Source organism: Nanorana parkeri, unplaced genomic scaffold, assembly GCF_000935625.1.
Source record: "Nanorana parkeri isolate BGI_ZX_2015 unplaced genomic scaffold, ASM93562v1 scaffold571, whole genome shotgun sequence".
NCBI lineage: Eukaryota > Metazoa > Chordata > Amphibia > Anura > Dicroglossidae > Nanorana > Nanorana parkeri.
The window spans coordinates 834093-853061 of record NW_017306839.1 but is presented as its reverse complement, the minus strand read 5'-3'; the positions used below and the strand labels follow the sequence as shown (position 1 = coordinate 853061).

At 41.0% G+C, this 18969-nt stretch overlaps 1 protein-coding gene across 1 annotated transcript in view; it reads left to right on the top strand.

Moving 5' to 3' along the window:
* The first annotated feature begins 1651 nt into the window (after window positions 1-1651).
* GHR (growth hormone receptor) overlaps window positions 1652-18969 on the top strand; it is a 108490-nt gene continuing 91172 nt past the window's right edge. Inside the window, exon 1 of the mRNA XM_018562304.1 lies at window positions 1652-1721. Within this exon, the coding sequence (XP_018417806.1) occupies window positions 1652-1721 (70 nt within the window). The remainder of the gene's footprint in view (window positions 1722-18969) is intronic.

Below are 18969 nucleotides of genomic sequence, written 5' to 3'. Positions count from 1 at the left end.
AAAAGCAAAATAAGGGGGCAAAGTTACAACAAATATGCCTGAATAATTATTAGAGGTGCACCGTATTTAAAATTTTAAACCAAAAATGAAAATAAATATCAGGTCGAAACCAAAAAAATGTTTTTTTCCTAACAACAGCTTTTTGTAAATATTTTATTTTCTAACTTTACTGTTGGGGGCTTCAGTGAACTATCAGGGGTCTAAACAGACCTTTGATATTTCCCTTTTAAAATAGAAAAACAGATTGAGGACACAGAGTCCTCAATCTCTTTTTCTGCATCCCCTGTTATGAATGAACAGGAAGCCTTTATACTGAGTGTTCCGGTTCATTCATAACTTGTGAATATAGTATATGTTTACCATATCCACAATCATGAATGAACAGGAAGTGATGTAGATCACTTCCTATTCATTCATAACTGGTACATAGTAACTCATACTATGTCCAGTTATTTACAAACAGTCAGCGTTTACTGATCACTGAGTACTTGTACTGCTCTCCATCCTGATTCGCTGTCACAGGAGAGTGAGCTGGCTGTGTGGGGAGGAGAGCGTGCTCTATTTTGACAGCTGACTCCTCCCCTTTACCGCCGGCTCAGGCTCCGGTGACAGCGCATGGCTGTCTCAGCCCCCCACTGCTCTCCATCCTGATCAGTAAGAGAAGGCTGAGGGGGGCGGTGTGGGAGGAGGGCCCGGCCTCCTGTAACTTTGCGACTCACAGCGCTCTCCTCCCCGCACCGCTCGGCCTCCTCTGACAGTTTCTCTCCTCCCTGCTGGATGCTGTGCTGTGTCAGAGGGAACACATAGCAGTGCACAGCGGGGAGGAGAGAGACTAGAGATGCACCGCAATTTTGGCCGAAAGATGGCACTTTGGCGTTTTGCCAAAAGTGCCATTTTCGGCCGATATGTTTCGGTGGCTGAAATTTCGCTGCATCCCGTATAATTATATGCATTTAGGACTAGATATTGAAATAATTCCATAAGCCCATTCATGACATGTTCTCTTTCATCAAATTATCATACTGATTTTTGTTGGTTCTGACTAGAAATATACTATTGGTGGGTTGTAGGCAGAGCAACCACACCCCTGACTTTCAGCTTTGGCATTCCAGTGGAATTGTTTTCGCTTTTCTTTGTGAAAGTAGAAAATCCCTTCATAGGTTAAGTCCCCCCCCAAAGTTGGAATTTCTGAACCCCAGTGGTGAGATCTCCCCTCTGAACATTCCGCATAGCAAAGCCTTTACACAAGGGACTACAATGAAACTTCATGAATTGGGAAGTATAGCTGGCAAGTCCAGATTTGCCTACCAAGAGATGGACTTCCCATCTCTCTGCTAAAGATCCACAACAATGTAGGAAGTTGTGTTTCAACCTACCAGCATCCATCTGTAACTAAAGCCAGTTTTGGGTAGACATAGCCTTTGGTATCCCTCTATCATGAAAGCAACAGCAACCACTGCAAATTTGCTCTGGGAGCCATCTGTCACATACTATGAGCTCTGGTACTGCATTCTTAGTATAGAGTTGGAATATTTCCATATATATTTGGCTTCAGTTTAGGATTGATCATCTGGAATATTCTATTACATTTATAGTGTATAATTACTTTCACAAATAAATATGTTCTTCATTCATTGCAGCTCCTGGAGAAATGGCTTTTTGGCTGCTGCTGGCAACACTGATGCTGGTCTGCTCAGGTAGCTTCAGCAACGCAAGTGAAGGTAAGACCTGTTATTTATATGAGATGCATAAATAGTATCTAATGCAAAATAAATGCTATGAAAGAACCAACAATGGGATTTGTATGTAATGTTTTTGTCACTGTACTGTTTTTTGTGACTTGAACTGAAAAATATTAATTACCAGTTAGTGCATTCTGGATTTATTCATTTATGGCAGCTGAAACATGTTGTTACCTGGATGTAACCACAATGTATAAGAAGGAAGATATAGACAGATAGATAGATGGATGGATGGAGAGAGAGAGAGACACACACACAGAGATAGATAGATAGATAGATAGATAGATAGATAGATAGATAGATAGATAGATAGATAGATAGATAGATAGATAGATAGATAGATAGATAGATAGATAGATAGATATTGATTGTCTGTGGCTAGATATATGGATATACATTATGCTGACTGTTTGTCGCCAGCATATATGTGACCTATTATTGTGATGATTCTCCATTTCTTTATCTTGTAACATGAAATGGAAACTCTGTTTTTATATTCAGACACCATGCTAAGGGAATCCTAGTTTGGCTCATATATCTCTTTTCACAACATTATTTTGTTTTAATTAAAGACTTTTCATCTGATCTGTACTTTATTGCAAGATACGTTTATATCAGTTGCATTACCTACCAGCATGTTTACAGGACTCTGTTGATTCATATCTGACATGTCATGATATACAGCGGAAGTATACGTTTTCAAAGAAAATGCATGCTTATCATTAAAAAACAATTTTACATTCTCTCAAGGTCTGCCTGGAAAAAGTATGGTGAGAGAGAACAATGTCTTTCCAATATGATGAAGGTGGTAGGAAGCATTTCCTTAGTCTCCCCTCCCCCAGGGTGTACTCAGCAAGGCAGCATATGTACATACAGTCAATAACATAGAGGCTACTGCACCAATTGTGGGATTTCTTTAAATGCATTATCTCTAAGCCAGAATCTCAATCCACAAAGTAGATACTGACCCTGGATAATACCTGAAGGATGATGGTGTCAGTCTTCTGGAGAGTAAGATCAAGGCACTGTTAGGGGGAGTGCTGTGATCCATGTAAGAGATACTAAATACCTGCAAGTGTTATACCTACACATTACATATCATGCATGCACTCGGCATAGAACTATGGACTTCCATTAAAAAATTGGTAATTGGAAGGGTGTCTGCACTTAAAGTTTTCTCTTAGTCAGGCATCATAGTTCTACAAAGACCTGTTGATCCTGCCAGTTAAGTCCACCTGATACAGCTTCCTGTGATGGGTTGACAACAATGCTGCACTGCTCCTGAAGTCAGAGCAGAGTGGCCACTCTAATGTAGGCTGAGGCCGCTTGCACTACAGTGGGATAAGAAAATGTTGTTGGGGATGTGGCTATTAGCATTGTCACTGCTCATTCACAAGCATGTAGCTTGTCAAACTTAACCTAGCCATACCAAACCCTGCCCACTGCTTTCAGGACTGCCTGCACTGCCTCTGTTGCTGAAACCCTCCCACTGTAAGCTGCAGTGCCGGTGAGGGAGAGTGCATGGGACACGAATGAAGAAGGATTTGGCTCACCCAGGAAAGGCAAAGGAAGTTTTTTTTGTTTACTTCATTAGGCTTGTGCATAATAACTGTATTTGCTACTTGTTTAGACTGACATTCAGGAGCCTTTTAGCTGTATTTTATATCTGGGGCTTGGTCTGCTTTAAAAAAAAAAAAGGTAGTTGTGTGGGTCTGTGGGTTCTGATTCTCTCTATATTTTGTAAGTTGGTATAAGACTGCACTGAATGATATGATGAAATGTAGCAAAACAATTGCATTTCCAAGTATATAGTGTAAACTGAGCTAGGACACCTCTTGGCGATTATAGGCATTTAAACAAGAATACAGCTGACATTTTTCTCTTTACATAATCATTTAACACATCTACTTTTCTCACAAATTAAGAAAGAGCAATAGTCAATGCAGAATGAACAATAAAGAAAAACAACAAAGCAACATTTGCAGAAAGAACAGGGTAAGGCCTTGTTCACACCAAGCGCGTTCCAGGAGCAGAGCAGAGCAGTGACAGACCGAATCAAAACTGCATCCAATGTATTCCAATAGTTTTTTGGGCTCTAGTTCACACCGCAGCGTTCAGTTCCAGAGCATGTAAAAAAACTGCAGCAAGCCCTATTTTACCAGGTCTGGAACGCATGCAAACGCATCAAAATGCATGCAAACCCCCAGGAACGCACTGAAAGCCATTTTAAACTTTAAACAATTTTTCATGTTTTTTAAAACCAGAAACGGCCCAGAACGCATCAAAAACGCGGCAAAATCGCAGCACAACCCACTGCCGTGCGTGTGCAGAAACTCATGCAGATCTGGTCTGCATTTGGTGTGAACAAGCCCTTAGGGGTTGTTATGTTAACTGTAAACATCAAGTGCCTATCATACAAAATGTGATAAATGATGAGCCCGCCTTTATACAGAACACCCTCTTCTTAGAAAAAGATATTTCCTGTTCAGAACCATCTGAAATTCTGGGACATGTGTCAGGAGATCATCAGTGATTGTGTTTTGTTCAGAGTTTGGTACACATGCCAACATTTGGTGTTGTGTAAAAAGTAGAAGCAGAAGAACAATGCAGCAAAAAAAAAAACCCGCAGGCATGGCTTGAGTGTGATGGAATGGGCTTAAAAAAGTGATGACTTGTTACATAGTTTATGGGTTATTAGTGAAGAAACATAGAAAATCTCTGCATATTTTAATAACTGCAGCATGTTTAGTTTACTATATAGACTGCAGTGTTATCAGAGAGCCTTCCATGTCAATAGAAAACGTTTCATGGTGTGAGAGAGAGACCTCTATACTCTCTGACAGAGTGCCAAGTTGAAAAGGATTGACATAGGAGAACGCAGTTAGGCCCTTTCCGTCAGTCTGTCATTGATTACATGGATCAAAAATGGACTGCAATACATCCCTATGAGTTTCTGGGAGCAAGCGTATAGCCATTAACTTCCATGTCCATATAGGCCTATTTAGGTCCCAAGACATGTGAGTGGATGTAGACGGTCACAGGCTATTTACATCTGGCCAGCCGTAGTGTTTACCTCACTCCATTCCAAGATGGAGGAAAATCGTAACAAACACGGATGTCACATATTTGACATCCATCTCTGTTCTAATCCAACTCCATATAAGATCCCCTGCTAAAATGGAATAGCTGGCACCCATGTGAAAGTGGCCTAAGGGTTAAAGAAGAACTCCGAGGAAACATTTTATTATCGTTTGCAGTGGGGCAACCACTTGGTTTTATTTGAGAGTCACACAGAACGTTGGTATAAAACATAAGCAGGCCCCATCCTGCAGCTGGCTTTCAGTTATTCTGAGGCAGAGCCCTTCCTGTTGTCATGTTTTGTTCTGTTATGAGGCTAGATCTTAGGAAGTGGAATCTGAATACAAAGAGCTGGACTTTGGAGTGAGCATAGCCTTGCTTACAGAAACCATTGCATGTTTCTTGGCTAAAGGGGAAGGTGACTCATTTTGAGTTGTTGTTATTATTATTAATATTATGCAGGAGTTATATAGCACCAACAGCTTGCTCAACACTTTACAATATGAAGGGAGGCAGTGGACTTACAATACATTTGAAGACAAAAGGGTAGAAGAACCCTTGTGAGATTTCTTGGGTGGGGTGAGTTAATGGAAAAAAATTTAAGTTTTTATGCATAGGCTTCCCTAAAGATCTGAGTTTTCTGGGATTGCCCAAATGTGGACAGAGTATAAGATAGCTGGAAAGGTCAGGCTACGGAGGATCCTCTGGAATGGGAGAGGCTTTGGAGAAGTACTGGATGCGAGCACAGAAGGAGGTGGTGAGGGAGCAAATGAGCAGGAGGTCTTGGGAGGAGTGGAGAGGGCGGTTTGGGTGATATTTTGAAATGAGGTTGGTGATGTAGCTCAGGGTAGAGTTGAGGATTGCTTTGCAGAATGTTTTCTGTTAGGCAAGCAGAAGCCAGTGAAGGGATTGGCAGAGAGGGACGGTGGACACTGAGCGGTTGGTAAGATCGATGAGTCTGGCTGCAGCATTCATGATAGACAAAAGGGGGATAGCCTGTTTAAGGGTAGGTCACTGAAGCCGGAGTTACAGAAGTCAGGGCGAGAGATAAAAAGGCATGAGTAAATGTCTTGGTGCTTAGGAAGTAGAGTGTGGTTTGGAAACTGTGTGTTTTGGGTTTTGGAAGCTTAAGAAAGTGAAGCTGGTAAGAGTGATTGAATGGGGGTTCGAAGGAAAGGGGGTTGTACAAGATTACTCTTGGAACGCTGGCATGAGGGGATAGACTGATAGTTGTGGTGGTGGTGGTGGTGGTGGGAAAATATTAAAAGCTTAGTTTTTGATTATTGGAGAGTGGTGTGACATCCATACTGGTATGTCAGTAAATTAGTAATGCACAAGGAGACTAAAGTAGTATGCCGAGGAGTAGAGCAATAGATTTGGGTGTCGTCACCACAGGTATAGGAAGTCATGGGAGGCAATCAACTGACCAAATGGTGAAGTGTAGATAGAGAATAGAAAGGTTCTGAGGTCAGAGCCTTGGGAGACCCCTACGGAAACAGTAGAGGGAGAGATGAATTTGTAGGTGACACTAAGGATCACTTAGATAGGTAGGAGGTGAACCAGGGATGAACAGAATCTTAAAGTGTTTTGGATGAAAACCAGAAAGGGGTCAAGAACAGTGGCGTAACAATCACCATAGCAACCCAGGCGGCCGCAATGGGGCCCGGGGCACAGGGGGGCCCGGCCAGGACATCCCCCTGTTGCCGTGCGGCCGCCTGGGTCGCTATGGCATCTCAGGCTGCTGGCTGTCACTGGCGACTGTGAGGAGGAACGTGCCGCTATTCACATGTGCAGCGTCGTGTTCCTCCTCCCAGCCGCTGCTAAGTTGGTGACAACCAGCAGATTCGGAGGAGGTGGTTGGGCCCGTCGTCAGCAGTGATGGAGGAGGTGGGGCACAGCGATCGAGGAGCTGGGGCTTAGCGATGGTGGAGGCGGAAGGGAGGGAAAGATGCCATTAGAGAGGGTGAGATGTGGGTTAGAAAGCATAGAATAGAGCAAGGGAATGACTGGAGTAGTTGTGAAGGGATGAGGTCCAGGGAGCAGGTGGTTAGGTGGGCATCAGAAAAAAGTTAAGCATCCTCCACTGTAATAACATGGTGAAAGAGCAGAGTATTGAATGAAGTAGTAGACATGGTATCTTAAGTGGGGAAGATATCTGGAAAATGGAGATCTCATCACGAATTGCATCGCTCTTGTTTTTGAAATGACTGGCAATGTCCTGGATAGTGAATGTGTTAGTTGATGGAGGCAGTGGGGGATGAAGAAGAGAAGTAAAGGTATAAAAGAGCTGATGAGGACTGGATGACAGGATGTTAATGTATTTTAGTCCAGCTGAATGTATCTACTACTAGCTCTACCATGACCTGGATATATGAGAACCTTTACAGACAGTTTAGCTTTAGATATACGTTACCAGCTAATCTAGAGAGCATAAGAATTTAAAGCTGAACTATGGGGTAAACAAAAAGGACATATATGCTATAGTCTGTATTAAGACTGTACAGGATTAAGACAGCATTTGTTTTTGGTTTTCTGAGTCCCCCCATAACATAGTTTTATTACCACCCTGTGATTCGGGTGGTATTATGTGGACATGTAGTATAAATACACTTTAATAAGCAACAAGTACAGCTTTTAAAGCAGTAACAGCAACAGGTTTTGAGTTCTTTTGGAAACGTTTTAAAAACCATGTGAAGAGAGCTGGTCATTGTAAGCACCCCCCGGCGGTGCAATATGGTTTGTTCCAACCCCAGAAACTTTAGCTGGACAAGTTCATGACAGTTATGTTATTCTGCTTCTTCTATTTCCTTCATGCCAACATACAGTACGTTAGGCTATTTCTTAGGAAGTGAAATCTCGATGGATACAAAGAAGCTGGACTTTGGTATGAGCATTGCCTGGCTTACAATAACTACTGCATGTTCTTTGATGAGAAGGGACATGGCTGACTTTGCGTGTACAAAGCTACATTCACCAATCTTGTACAAGTAGAGATGACAGTGCTTTATATGTTGCAGAGTTTAATCTTGTGATCTGTCTGTGGGGGGGGGGACAGAACCAGGAGCTCTGATGAGATCTCCCATGGGGAGTCCCAGACAGATATAAGAATCCAGAGGATTAACCAGTTTATAAGCGTCCACCCATAATTGAAATAATTATGCTTTCATTCTTTTCATGCATGACATGTAATGACAGATCTCAGCCTACAAAGAACAAAATCTCAGTTGTCTCAGGGTTTCATCCCCCTGTCTGGTTTATCGTGACATACTTTTCAGAGGAAAAAACTAGTCTGACTTGTTTTTCGTACCTTTGCTGGACCTCTCCCTGGATCAGAGCAGGCACGCTGACAGAGCAGTCACAGGAACAACATGCTGAAAGGTTGAAAGATATGTAACAGAAGAAAGCAATGTGGACTGCAGGGGACATAAAGGTACCAGCGGTGTGATATTACAGCACTCTCCCATGCTACTCAATCAATACCCCTTGTCTGTCATGCCTACTGCTGGATTGCTCGTTCCCATATAATGTGCTGTAATGTTATGTGAATGTGTTTCCCAATCTCATGCACTGTAGAGTCCATTGCACTGGCTCTCCTGTCCTTGATGGCTGAACCTTTGTAATAGTGGTTAGTTCATGACACGCATTGGACGTGATGAAAACACAGGCAGCAAAATTTGTTGTCTGTTGAGGTCACAAGGGACCATGAGGGTCGGCCAAAAAGACGTTTCATTTATTTTGGAAAGTAATTCTTTTCAGCAGTGACGCGAGTCAGAATATACAATGTCAACGAAGTTTGTAAACTATTTTTTTGTGGGTGTATTTTAAAGAGAACCAATCACAGCTGGGCATTTGCAGGAAACTGAGCATTCAGTCTCGAATTGCTATTATTTCCAAGGTTACTTATGAAAGGTTTATATTTGCCAATTATAGTATATAGCTTTACTAAGTTAGAGGGCTCTGCCGTTGGATACTGTTATGCTCACTCAAATGCTAGGAGAATGTATAGGGCCAGGTAGTTGACAGGACTACAGTTGCTAACAGTCAGGTGACATTCATGGCTGATCTCTCCTGAAAATGACAGTTACCTGGCTGCCATGCTGATCCGAGTGCACCTCAATACTTTGAGTCCTGGTCATGGAACAGGAATGCAGATCAAGAGCTATGGTCTTCGCTGTAACTTAGCTTGCATGCTTGTTCCAGGGCGATCAGTCTATTAAATTCAGTGGATTAAATGGGCCGATGGCACTCTATAATTCAATTGATATTAAAGTCAAAAGGTTTTAAAGCTATTTTAAATCCTAGATTAGATCACTTGCAATGGATGTTGCTTTTTGATGTTTCAAAGTTTTAGTTTTCTGCAGAATCAGCTGGTCCCCTGAGCACTGGCCCTGATATCCTGTTTTAGGGTAGCCCCTTTCCGTTGCAGGGTCCTATGGAGCCACCCTTGTGTGTGCTAGTAAGCTGCATGTGTCTCTTCAAACACACAGGCATAGCCGAACAAGACATTTCCCAACTCCCCATTACCTACTACTCCTTCCACCCTCCTCTGTTCTTCATGCTAGTACATGGACAGCTGCTGGAGACTGCGTTGTTCCTTGTGATCTTGTACTAGACAGGAAGTTCAGGGAAGTGGAGCTGGGAGATTTGGAGCTGTATGGAGACATGGTGGCTGTAAGTGTTTGAGCAAAAATGTAAAGAAATACTTTGCCTGGAAATGTATATTTCTTTTGATTCATTATTGAAAACCTGCTTGAGAGTTTAATACTACTTTAAGCACTTGCGCAAAATGTGTAAATAAAGCTTCTTTTTTTTTATGTATCCTGGTATGCTAATTGGAAAGAAGCCCCATATTGATGTTGGAATGCCGCTATCCATTTGTTTGTAGTTTTGTACTATACTCACCACAGGCAAGCTGGGGTGGCACCCTCCAAGCGGATAAAGGTGGACCGACCTGGAGCAGCAATGCCTTTGAGCTTGCAGGTCAAATGTACAAGTCAATGAATTCTGAATGATCTCAGAAGCAACTCAAACTGATGTCATGGACACAAGTCCAAAGTCCATCCATGTTTTGGAGAGATTTCCTCTCACTTCCTGTTATGTCTATGAACAGGAAGTGAAGGGAATCTGTCCAATTGGAAACATATGGCAAAAGAAGATTCTGACATAGGTTTAAAACAAAAATGTTGAGGCTTTGCATATACTTTGAGTCATCTTCACAAGCCACAGCACACTGCTAGCCAAAACAGCCTATTGGTTGCCATTGTAAATAGCATTTTATATATCTTATCTGCTTTGTGCACTGTCCTATTAAAGGGTGTCTATGGTCAAAAAGTGAAAATATATATGTATTTCTATATTGCATTTCCATACATTCTAATAACAGTATCCATCTAGAAGTTTGTAAACTTATTGAAGATGCCCATAGGATGTACTTCATCAATGCACTGACACAATTTCACTCAGCCCTGTGAATATGCACTTCCTTGTGTCACAACTATTACAGAGCCTGCCATCTGGACTACAACTCAGCGTATGAACAATGTAACATCATCATTGCTTTCTGGAAGCAATGCATGATGGGATATATAGTCTTGGGAAATGGAGATTACATCGCATCAAGCAGCAGGGAAAGTGATGCAAAGTACACTGGGAATCCAGTTGGTGAAAGTGATGGGCAGAAGGCAGCACTCATTACATAAAAGGGATTTGTAAGCTTTCATTGCATTATCAAAAACTCTTCTAGTATGTGTTCCTATTACAATGCTGATGTTATAACAGAATAGTATACTGTATGCTGGGACTTTATGCTTGAACTCCTTTAAATATTATTGTGTTATTTTTTTTGATCAGCTTTGCTCTAAATGCTGCCATTATATAATTCCATCTTAGATAGAAGTTTCTTTAAAACATTAAACTAAAAAAAAAACAAAAAACAAGAAAGCAATAAAAAAATATGAAAACAAATATTGCTGCATAAACAAGAAGAGTGTGCGGGGCTGAGCTGCCCCCGTGCGCTGACTTGTATATTTAGGCCCTGAGCTAGCCAGATTGGGTCAGACGAGGACAGGGACAGAATAATCTAGGAAGAGGTCCAAGAAAATGGAACAAGTTAAAAGCAAGGAACCGTGCTCCAAAACCGGCTCTCTGTAGTGGAAAAGCAACATAACACATTGCGGCTTGTTTTTTTTTTCATAGTACTTGGCCAATTTAGCTACTTACTTATTTTTTTTATTGCAAAAACATAGTGTAAGTGTTAAGGAAGATTTCTAACATGAATAAAAGTTACAGAAGCCGTGGCGGGGTTCTTATCTCCGGGTCCCAGGTCTGGGTAATTTCCTGTGTGCCGTTAGTGTAATTGGGGGGCAGACAGTAAGGATGGAAATATCTTCCAGATTGCCTACAATATGGACACGTTTTCCTATGTTGCATTGCGTAGTCACTGGCTTGAATCATTTTCATAGCTGATTAAAGTAAAAGTACCCTGAGTCAAATATGGAGGCTACCACTGCAGACCCCCTTCTTTAAATTCTAGTTGCCTGGTCGTTATGCCAATCCACTGGCTTCAGTACTTGTTTCAGTCACTTAAAGCGAACCTTTCCCCCTTTTACTAAAAATCACATCGGCATGCAACTCTGCATCTTACATTGATTAGTTAAACAGACTTGTTTGTCAATTACTTACAAATAGAGTTCATCTACTTCCTGGTCCAGTTCTGGCACAAATTATATACTGTGCCAAAGCGTTGCATCCTGGGAAGGTTACATCAGCAGAGCATTGCTGGGAAATCTCATCGGTAATCTAGCGAGATCTCAGGGAACTGCATTTTCTTCCCCTGAGATCATGTGCATAGTCATATGTCCTAGTCACATGTCTAGTCACATGTGCCAGAAATACAGAAAGTAAAAGGAGAGCTACTGATCTGCCCTTAGTAAACATGTCCACTGTCTGAAGACTGGGGAAGAAAAGACAAATAAGGAATGCAAAGAATACAAAGCCTGCAATTATCTAGAAGTATGTGTTTGTACAATGTCATTACTAAACATTTCTAAAGGTGTGTTTGTTGTTATTTTAAAGATATAAATAAAGGTCCCCTTTTAGAGAATGCTTAACAGGTAAGAAAAATAAAAGTCAGAAGACCTGAAAACCTTTCTATGTACTGTACTTATTTGGGGTCGGTTAACCACTTGCTGACCGGAGTGTTAACCCCCCTTCCTGCCCAGACCATTTTTCAGTATTCAGCGCTGCGGTACTTTGACGTTTATTCCGTCATGCAACGCTGTACTGAAATTAATTTTATACCATTTTTTTTAGGGACAGATAGAGCTTTCTTTTGGTGGTATTTAATCACCACTGGGGTTTTTATTTTTTACTACATAACGAAAAAAGGACCGAAAATTTGGAAAAAGAAACTGTTTTCCCTACGTTATGTTATAAAATATTTATATTTTGGTCAAATATAAAAGACGGGGTCACATTGGGTAAATAGACACTAAACATTTCAAGCTTTACAATTGCATGTGCCCACAAAATTGCAAAAAACTACCATGCCTAAAATTGGCCATAGGCGATGCTTTAAAAGCTTTTACTGCTCATCACTTTAGATTGATGGGGCTAGAATTATTGCTCTCACTGCGACGTTCGCGGCGATATTTTACATGTGCTGTGTTTTTGCACGTAGGCTTCCCCAATCCATATTTACGTATATAAGTGCGGGGGCGGGGGACTTAAAACTTTTTGTGTTTTGTTTATTTTTTTATATGAGACTTTATTTTTTTAAACTTATTTTTTACAGTTAACTTGATTGCTAAAAAGCCCCCAATGTTATAGCTAGAAAAAAATGACAGGTCCTCTTAAAGGAGACATAAGGCCCCACAAGACCCCTGATGTCACCTAGGCACCCCCAAAGAAGCCAATGAAGCAGAGATCTGCTTCATCAGCTTCTTCTCTGGTTCCTAGCCAGAGAAATGACAGCTAAAGGCGGAAGGCATATCGCTTCCCACTTTAGAGAGAGAAAGAAGCGGGAGAGAACAGCGGTGGCAAATGCTGATCTGTCCTCCTCTCCTTGAGCAGCCGCTGTGCCGGTCCTCTCAGTCCCGGGCACCGCAGGGGGGACAGTGGTGCCCGGGATAACCGGCATCGGCAAAGGAGGGGGGCGCGGCAGCGAAGGGGGGGACGCACCATGCGAGGTCATACAAGCGATTGGTCAGCTATAGAGCCGGCCGAACGCTTGTAAGAGACAGCCGGTAACGGCAGTTATCCTTTCCACCGGGATTCCGCTCACGCGCGCCCGCTAGGTGGAAAAAAAAAAGACGTACATTTACATGACCCCGCCGGGAAAGATCTGCCGTCCGCCCATAATTTGACGATGGCCGGACGGCAAGGGGTTAAGTAGGGTATGTATTCCATCCTGCTCCACTACTTACTGGGTATCCCTGTCATCGTGGGTGCTCGAAGCGACTGTGGATGGCGCTGCCAATACTGAAACACGTTAAAGATGTCACCAGCACACCATATTGAAGTGAAGAACACGTCTGTTTATTGACGCTTCATGTCAAAACAAATAACAAAGTTTCAGGGCCACACAGGGTCCCATTCATCAGGCTTGAAAATCAGGCCATCAGGCCATTTTCAAGCCTGATGAAGGGGATCCTGTGTGGCCCCAAAACGTTGTTATTTTTTGACATGAAGTGCCAATAAACTGACGTGTCCTTTACTTCAATATGGTGTGCTGGTGACATCTTTAACAAGGTTAAGTAGGATATACACGGGTAAAATTTCAAACGAATGAAATCAATTTTGGAACGTTCATTCGACTTTCTAATCATTGATGCGGTCCGATCGATGAACAATTTCGACAGCAGTGACGAAAAAAAGTTGATGGAGCACGTTGGAAAAATTTTCTCGATCGAAATAAATTATTACAGTGAATGTGATTTTTCTTCAGGAACCTCCATTCATTCTAAAATCGAATGTTAAATCAAAAAGAATTCTGATCGACAATCGCCAAGCCTCTGGTTACATTATCCAATGTTCCAACGACATTTGTTGTACGAACATTCATTTGAAAAACTGCCTGCGTATACCCTACTTTAGTCAACACAGTGAAACCAGAGGTGTAGCATGGCATCTAGCATTTTTATGAGGAGAGATCAGCAATGGCAGTGTCAATATTTATTTCATTGCAGGTGTTCTTGATGGCAGAGCTGCTCTGAGCATTACCAGGACGACTAGTGATAATGCGTTACTTGCAAAGTGCCTGTACTTGTATAAACCAGTTCCCAGAAATCACATCAGTGAAAGCTGAGACGTGAGTGCTTACTATGAGTTACAGGCACGCAATCACTCCTCTGACCCCAGAATTTACCATTAACTACATCCTAAGGTTGGATTTACATGTATGCACTGTGGTAATTTGCAGAAAAATTCACTTTTCTCTGTGCATTACCTCAGTGCACGGTGACACTCAAACTATGGTGCATTAAATTGTAATTAGTTTTCAATGGCACCCCAAATCACTGTTATAATAGCAGTAACACACCTGCGCTGCTTTAGCAAAAAGGATCATACCTGTGCCGAGGCCTTAACTGACAGGAAAGTAGGGGAACTCCTCAACAGCAACACAAGCAGAAATAAGAATGTTTTTCCTTAAAGTTTTTCCTTCCCTGGCACTGCAAAGGTTAAGTGCTCGTTTTTTCTAGGGGGCTAAAAAAAAGCAGATTTACTTACCTGATTATCAATGCCGCCAGGTCCCTGCAGGCTGCTAAACCTGTCCCTGCAGCCTCTTTTCCCCTGGGCTCTGGAGGTCTAAGAACCCATGATGTCATCACATCTAGTGCAGGTCCATTGACTTGTATTAGACTTGAGGTCGCTGAGGGACATTCCACATCCGGAGTAGAGGGAGAGAGAGGTGAGCGCTGACTGCCGTGGGACCAAGGATCAGGTGCTAGGAGGCTAGAACCCCTGTCAGAGTTTTAACTTCTGCCTGTCTGTGCCTGTGGCAGATTTTGCCTCATTTCCTGTGTGCTGAAACTCTTGTCAGAAGGACAGGAAGTGAGGGTAAATCGCTCTAATAGAGCCCCAGATAGCAGTAAAAACCCAATAGGAGTTCTGATCCTTCCTTACTAATCCAAAACTAAAAAAGAATTGGCTTGACATACACATTAACCACTTGCTGTCTGGGGCATGACCTTACTATTTGTGCACACAGGATAAAATATAAATGTTTGGCTAGAAAACAGCTTCAAACCCCCAAACAATTATATATGTTCTGAAAGCAGAGGCCCTGTAGAATAAAAAAATGCTAGTTGCGATTTTTTTATGTTGCACGGTTTTTGCGCAAATGTTTATCAAACCAGTATTGTTAGGAACGAATAAACGAAATTAAAATTGAGTGCACAGAAACATAATATAATAACCAATTTTTTGGTAACATATGAAAGACGGGGTCACGCCGTGTAAATAGATATCAAACGCGTCATGCCTTAAAATTGCGTTCGCCCGTGAAGCCGCAAAAAAGTCAATACCTAGAATTTCCCATAAGGAACATTTTAAACACTTTTTCCGCTCATCAGTTTAGTGCTAACAGTGATTGGTGGCCCTAGAATTATTGCTCTCACTCCGACGTTCAGGAGATTGAATGTGCAGTGACAGGTTCACTTCAATCAGAAGCACTTTTTAAGCATGCTCCTGTGTGCTTTCTGAAATCTACACAGCCATGAAATAAGTGTATTTTATGCTGGGTGCAAAATGAATACCCACCTAGGACATATTACAGCTAAAAATGCACATTACTTTCTGCCTTATGAACAGACATATCAAATTCCTTCTCTGTTTATTCTAGATAAGGATTAAGTGATAAATCAGGTCTATTTAGAAATAAATTGTCCGTCTAGCCATCTACAAAGCCAGCAGCTTTATAACTCACTGAATGAATTCATTCATTATAGCTGTTTGTTGGCAGTAAATGTTTAGCTGTAATTATTACATTTGTGGCTTTTGGCTATAGAACATAACTACAGACCAATCATTAGTGCCGCATGCTGCAATGCACAGAGGAAATGAATTAATGTAGCTATTATGGGAAGAACGGTGCATTCTGGGTAGTCTTGTTATAGCGATAAGTGGTTATGAAATAAAAATGATTATATTTTTCTTTGCAATGTTATTTGAAGCACGGTTGAAAATAAATGGCTGCCTATGAATGCTTAATTAAGGTAAATTGACTTTGTTTTAAGTAGGGGTTCAGTAAATATCAATAGGACCCATCATTCTTGTGGCATTCTATACAGGAGCCACGTTCTATAAATATCTAGACATATTAATACGTTTGGCTGCGTTTATAACATTGATTGAATTATCTTCTCCATAACACTGGCCAGGATATATTTAGATGCATTTGAGATTTGGTTTGAATATATTCCAGCTTATTTCTGTTATTATTTTGCAGATAACACTTTGTAGGGTCTGACATTTTGATTTTATGTCAAGTCAAAACTTTATATTTGTTGTTTCTTGGTAAAATAGGGAAGGGTTAGAACAGGGGTCCCCAAACTCTTTCTTCAGCTCATCGACCCCTTCAGATTGTTAATCAACCCCCCAAACATTTATTGTAAAAAATCAATTCAGTTAAAATACTACATTAAAAAATAGTAATAATAATAATAATATTAATAGTAACAACATTAATAATATTCTTTTGACTACTGTCAACACTTCTTCTTGCTATCAGCAGCTGCCGTTATGGTTGTTACTAGGGATGCACCGATACTAGTATCAATATCGGTGCCGATTCCGAGTATTGGGCAAGTACTCGTACTCGCCCAAATGCTCCGATGCCTAGACTGATACTTCCGGTATCAGGAAGCCGGGCAGCGCGTCATTACACGCTGCCCGGTTTCGCGATTGACCGGGAAGCGGCTCCATGCTCTCTCGTCACTTGTGATGAGAGAGCATGGAGCCGACTTCCCTGCCAATCAGGAAGCTGGTGAACGAACCAGTCTAGCAGCCAAGTGGGACGGTGAATTGGCTGAGTATTTTTACTTTATTTTCACTCCCTAGACAAAATGAGCAGTGCAGTGCAAGGTAGCTTTGTAGTAGATAGTTCTGCTTTGAGTCTTGACATATTTAGTATCTGTTTACTTGACATGAACCCATCTTTTATATTTTACCAACAAAAAGGGTATTATATTATTTTCATTTTACAGTATTTTTCCCTACAAATATAGATTTAGATTAAATAAACACTGTGCAAATACCGTGCAAAAAATTTCAGCTACCATTTTTTTTATTCTTCGGGTTCTCTGCTTTCAGAAAAAATAAAATGAGGGCTTTAAAGTCGTTTTCTATCCAAAAATTCAGATTTTTAACGTGTGTAAAAAAAATGAACAGATTGTTCCAGTAATGAAGTGGTTAAGCACAATCCCCTCAGCATATATCATATTGTGTATATTTTACAGTAGCAGTCGTGTTTTTTGTACATTTTTGTACATATATTGGAAGGTTGCAGAACTTTTACAGGGATGTAACCAGCAAAACTTTTGGGGGGAAATTTTCCCGCAGAGCATGACTATATTTAGACAGCTTGGTCAGTACATTTGGGCAAATGGAGACATTGATTTGCAATAACACATCACAAATAACCAAATTTAAAATTCCTATCAGTGAAAGCTGAATGACAATAATTTGCTACGGGTCACAGCACCTTGTATTATGCACTTTGCTTTAATTAATACGATCGGCTTCAGGCTAAACACACTGTAGAAAAATCACTTATCTCCATTCTTTTACCTAATTGGCGTCTCAATAAGCTCCACTTCCTATAGATCGCTATGTGCTCTATTCGTTACAAAATATGTGACCGATTAACACAGATGGAAAATAACCAGCTCTAAACTTTGACATGATTTGTGAAAGCTGTTGTGTGTGTTCTAGAGTAAGTCTACCGTTAATTTGAAAATCTTCTCAATTATGTCAGATAGTAAGTCACTCTTCACCCCATTCCAAGGCAGAACTTGGCTCATTACACTGACATGAGCACAGTTGCTTTTTCTAAGTAAAACAAATGTGAGAAACAGAATGTGCTACTGTATGAATTAATCCAATGTATTAAAAATTAGCAGATATTAATTGTATGAATATTGTGTGAAACACCGGACACTTTGTCTGACGAAGGGGCCCTGCGACATTCCAAAACATTGCTTTCTTGTCATGCTGAAGGAATACCAATAAAGATGATATTCTGAAGCAGAATGGTGTGGCGGACAACATGTCCTATAAACACAGATGAACACACAAAAAAGCACATTATTAGGTATTTTTTTTTCACCAGGAATAGCAAGGCTGAACAAATCCCAAGAGCCAGGTAACAAATGTTCCTTATAAATTATAGCTGACACTTAACCTTTAAGTTTTTCTCTAGTTGCTTCCTCCTGGATTGGGCAGACTGGCTCCTGAATTCCATATTAATTTGTCCACCCCTGAGGTACAGAAAGGCCATAGACCTTTAGAATAGAAAAACTCATCAGTATACTCATCAGTATTCCTATGGTATCTTCAGCTTGGCTTTCCCTAAGCTTGCTATATGCTGAGTTTTGGGTCACAGGAGGACATTAGTAAATGTCCTCCTGTGACCCTAAAGAGAACTATGACCAATAAAGGTTTGGCCATAGTTCTCTTTTAAGTTCTCTTGTGGAAAATCACTAGAGGGCAGATAGTATATTATGTGTATGGTCTTCATCCTACTTCAGAATTCTAAACCTTTGAAATATAAGCTATCTTTAAAATTGCTCCTCATATTTCATATATTTTATGGCAGCAGCTGTAATATATTTTTACCACAGCACATGCTTTCTGTAAAGTGTATGGCATCATGTACAACAGATGTGCTAAAAAGATTGGGAGGAAAGAGCCTGCAATGTTTTATGGTATTATTTCAAAGACAGCATCCTTTTAGATATGAATGTTTCTTGACTATCCCCACCGACCAATCTGTGGGCTACCTTATGGAGCATGTACCTGTAAGGGCTTGCTGGGCCTCTTTTTTAATATCCCTGTGATTTTGCCTGGCAGGATCCTTGATGATCCCAGTACAATGGTAAGGTAAGGCAAAGTAAGGCATAACAGTAAAAAATTGAAATGCTTTGCAAAGGCT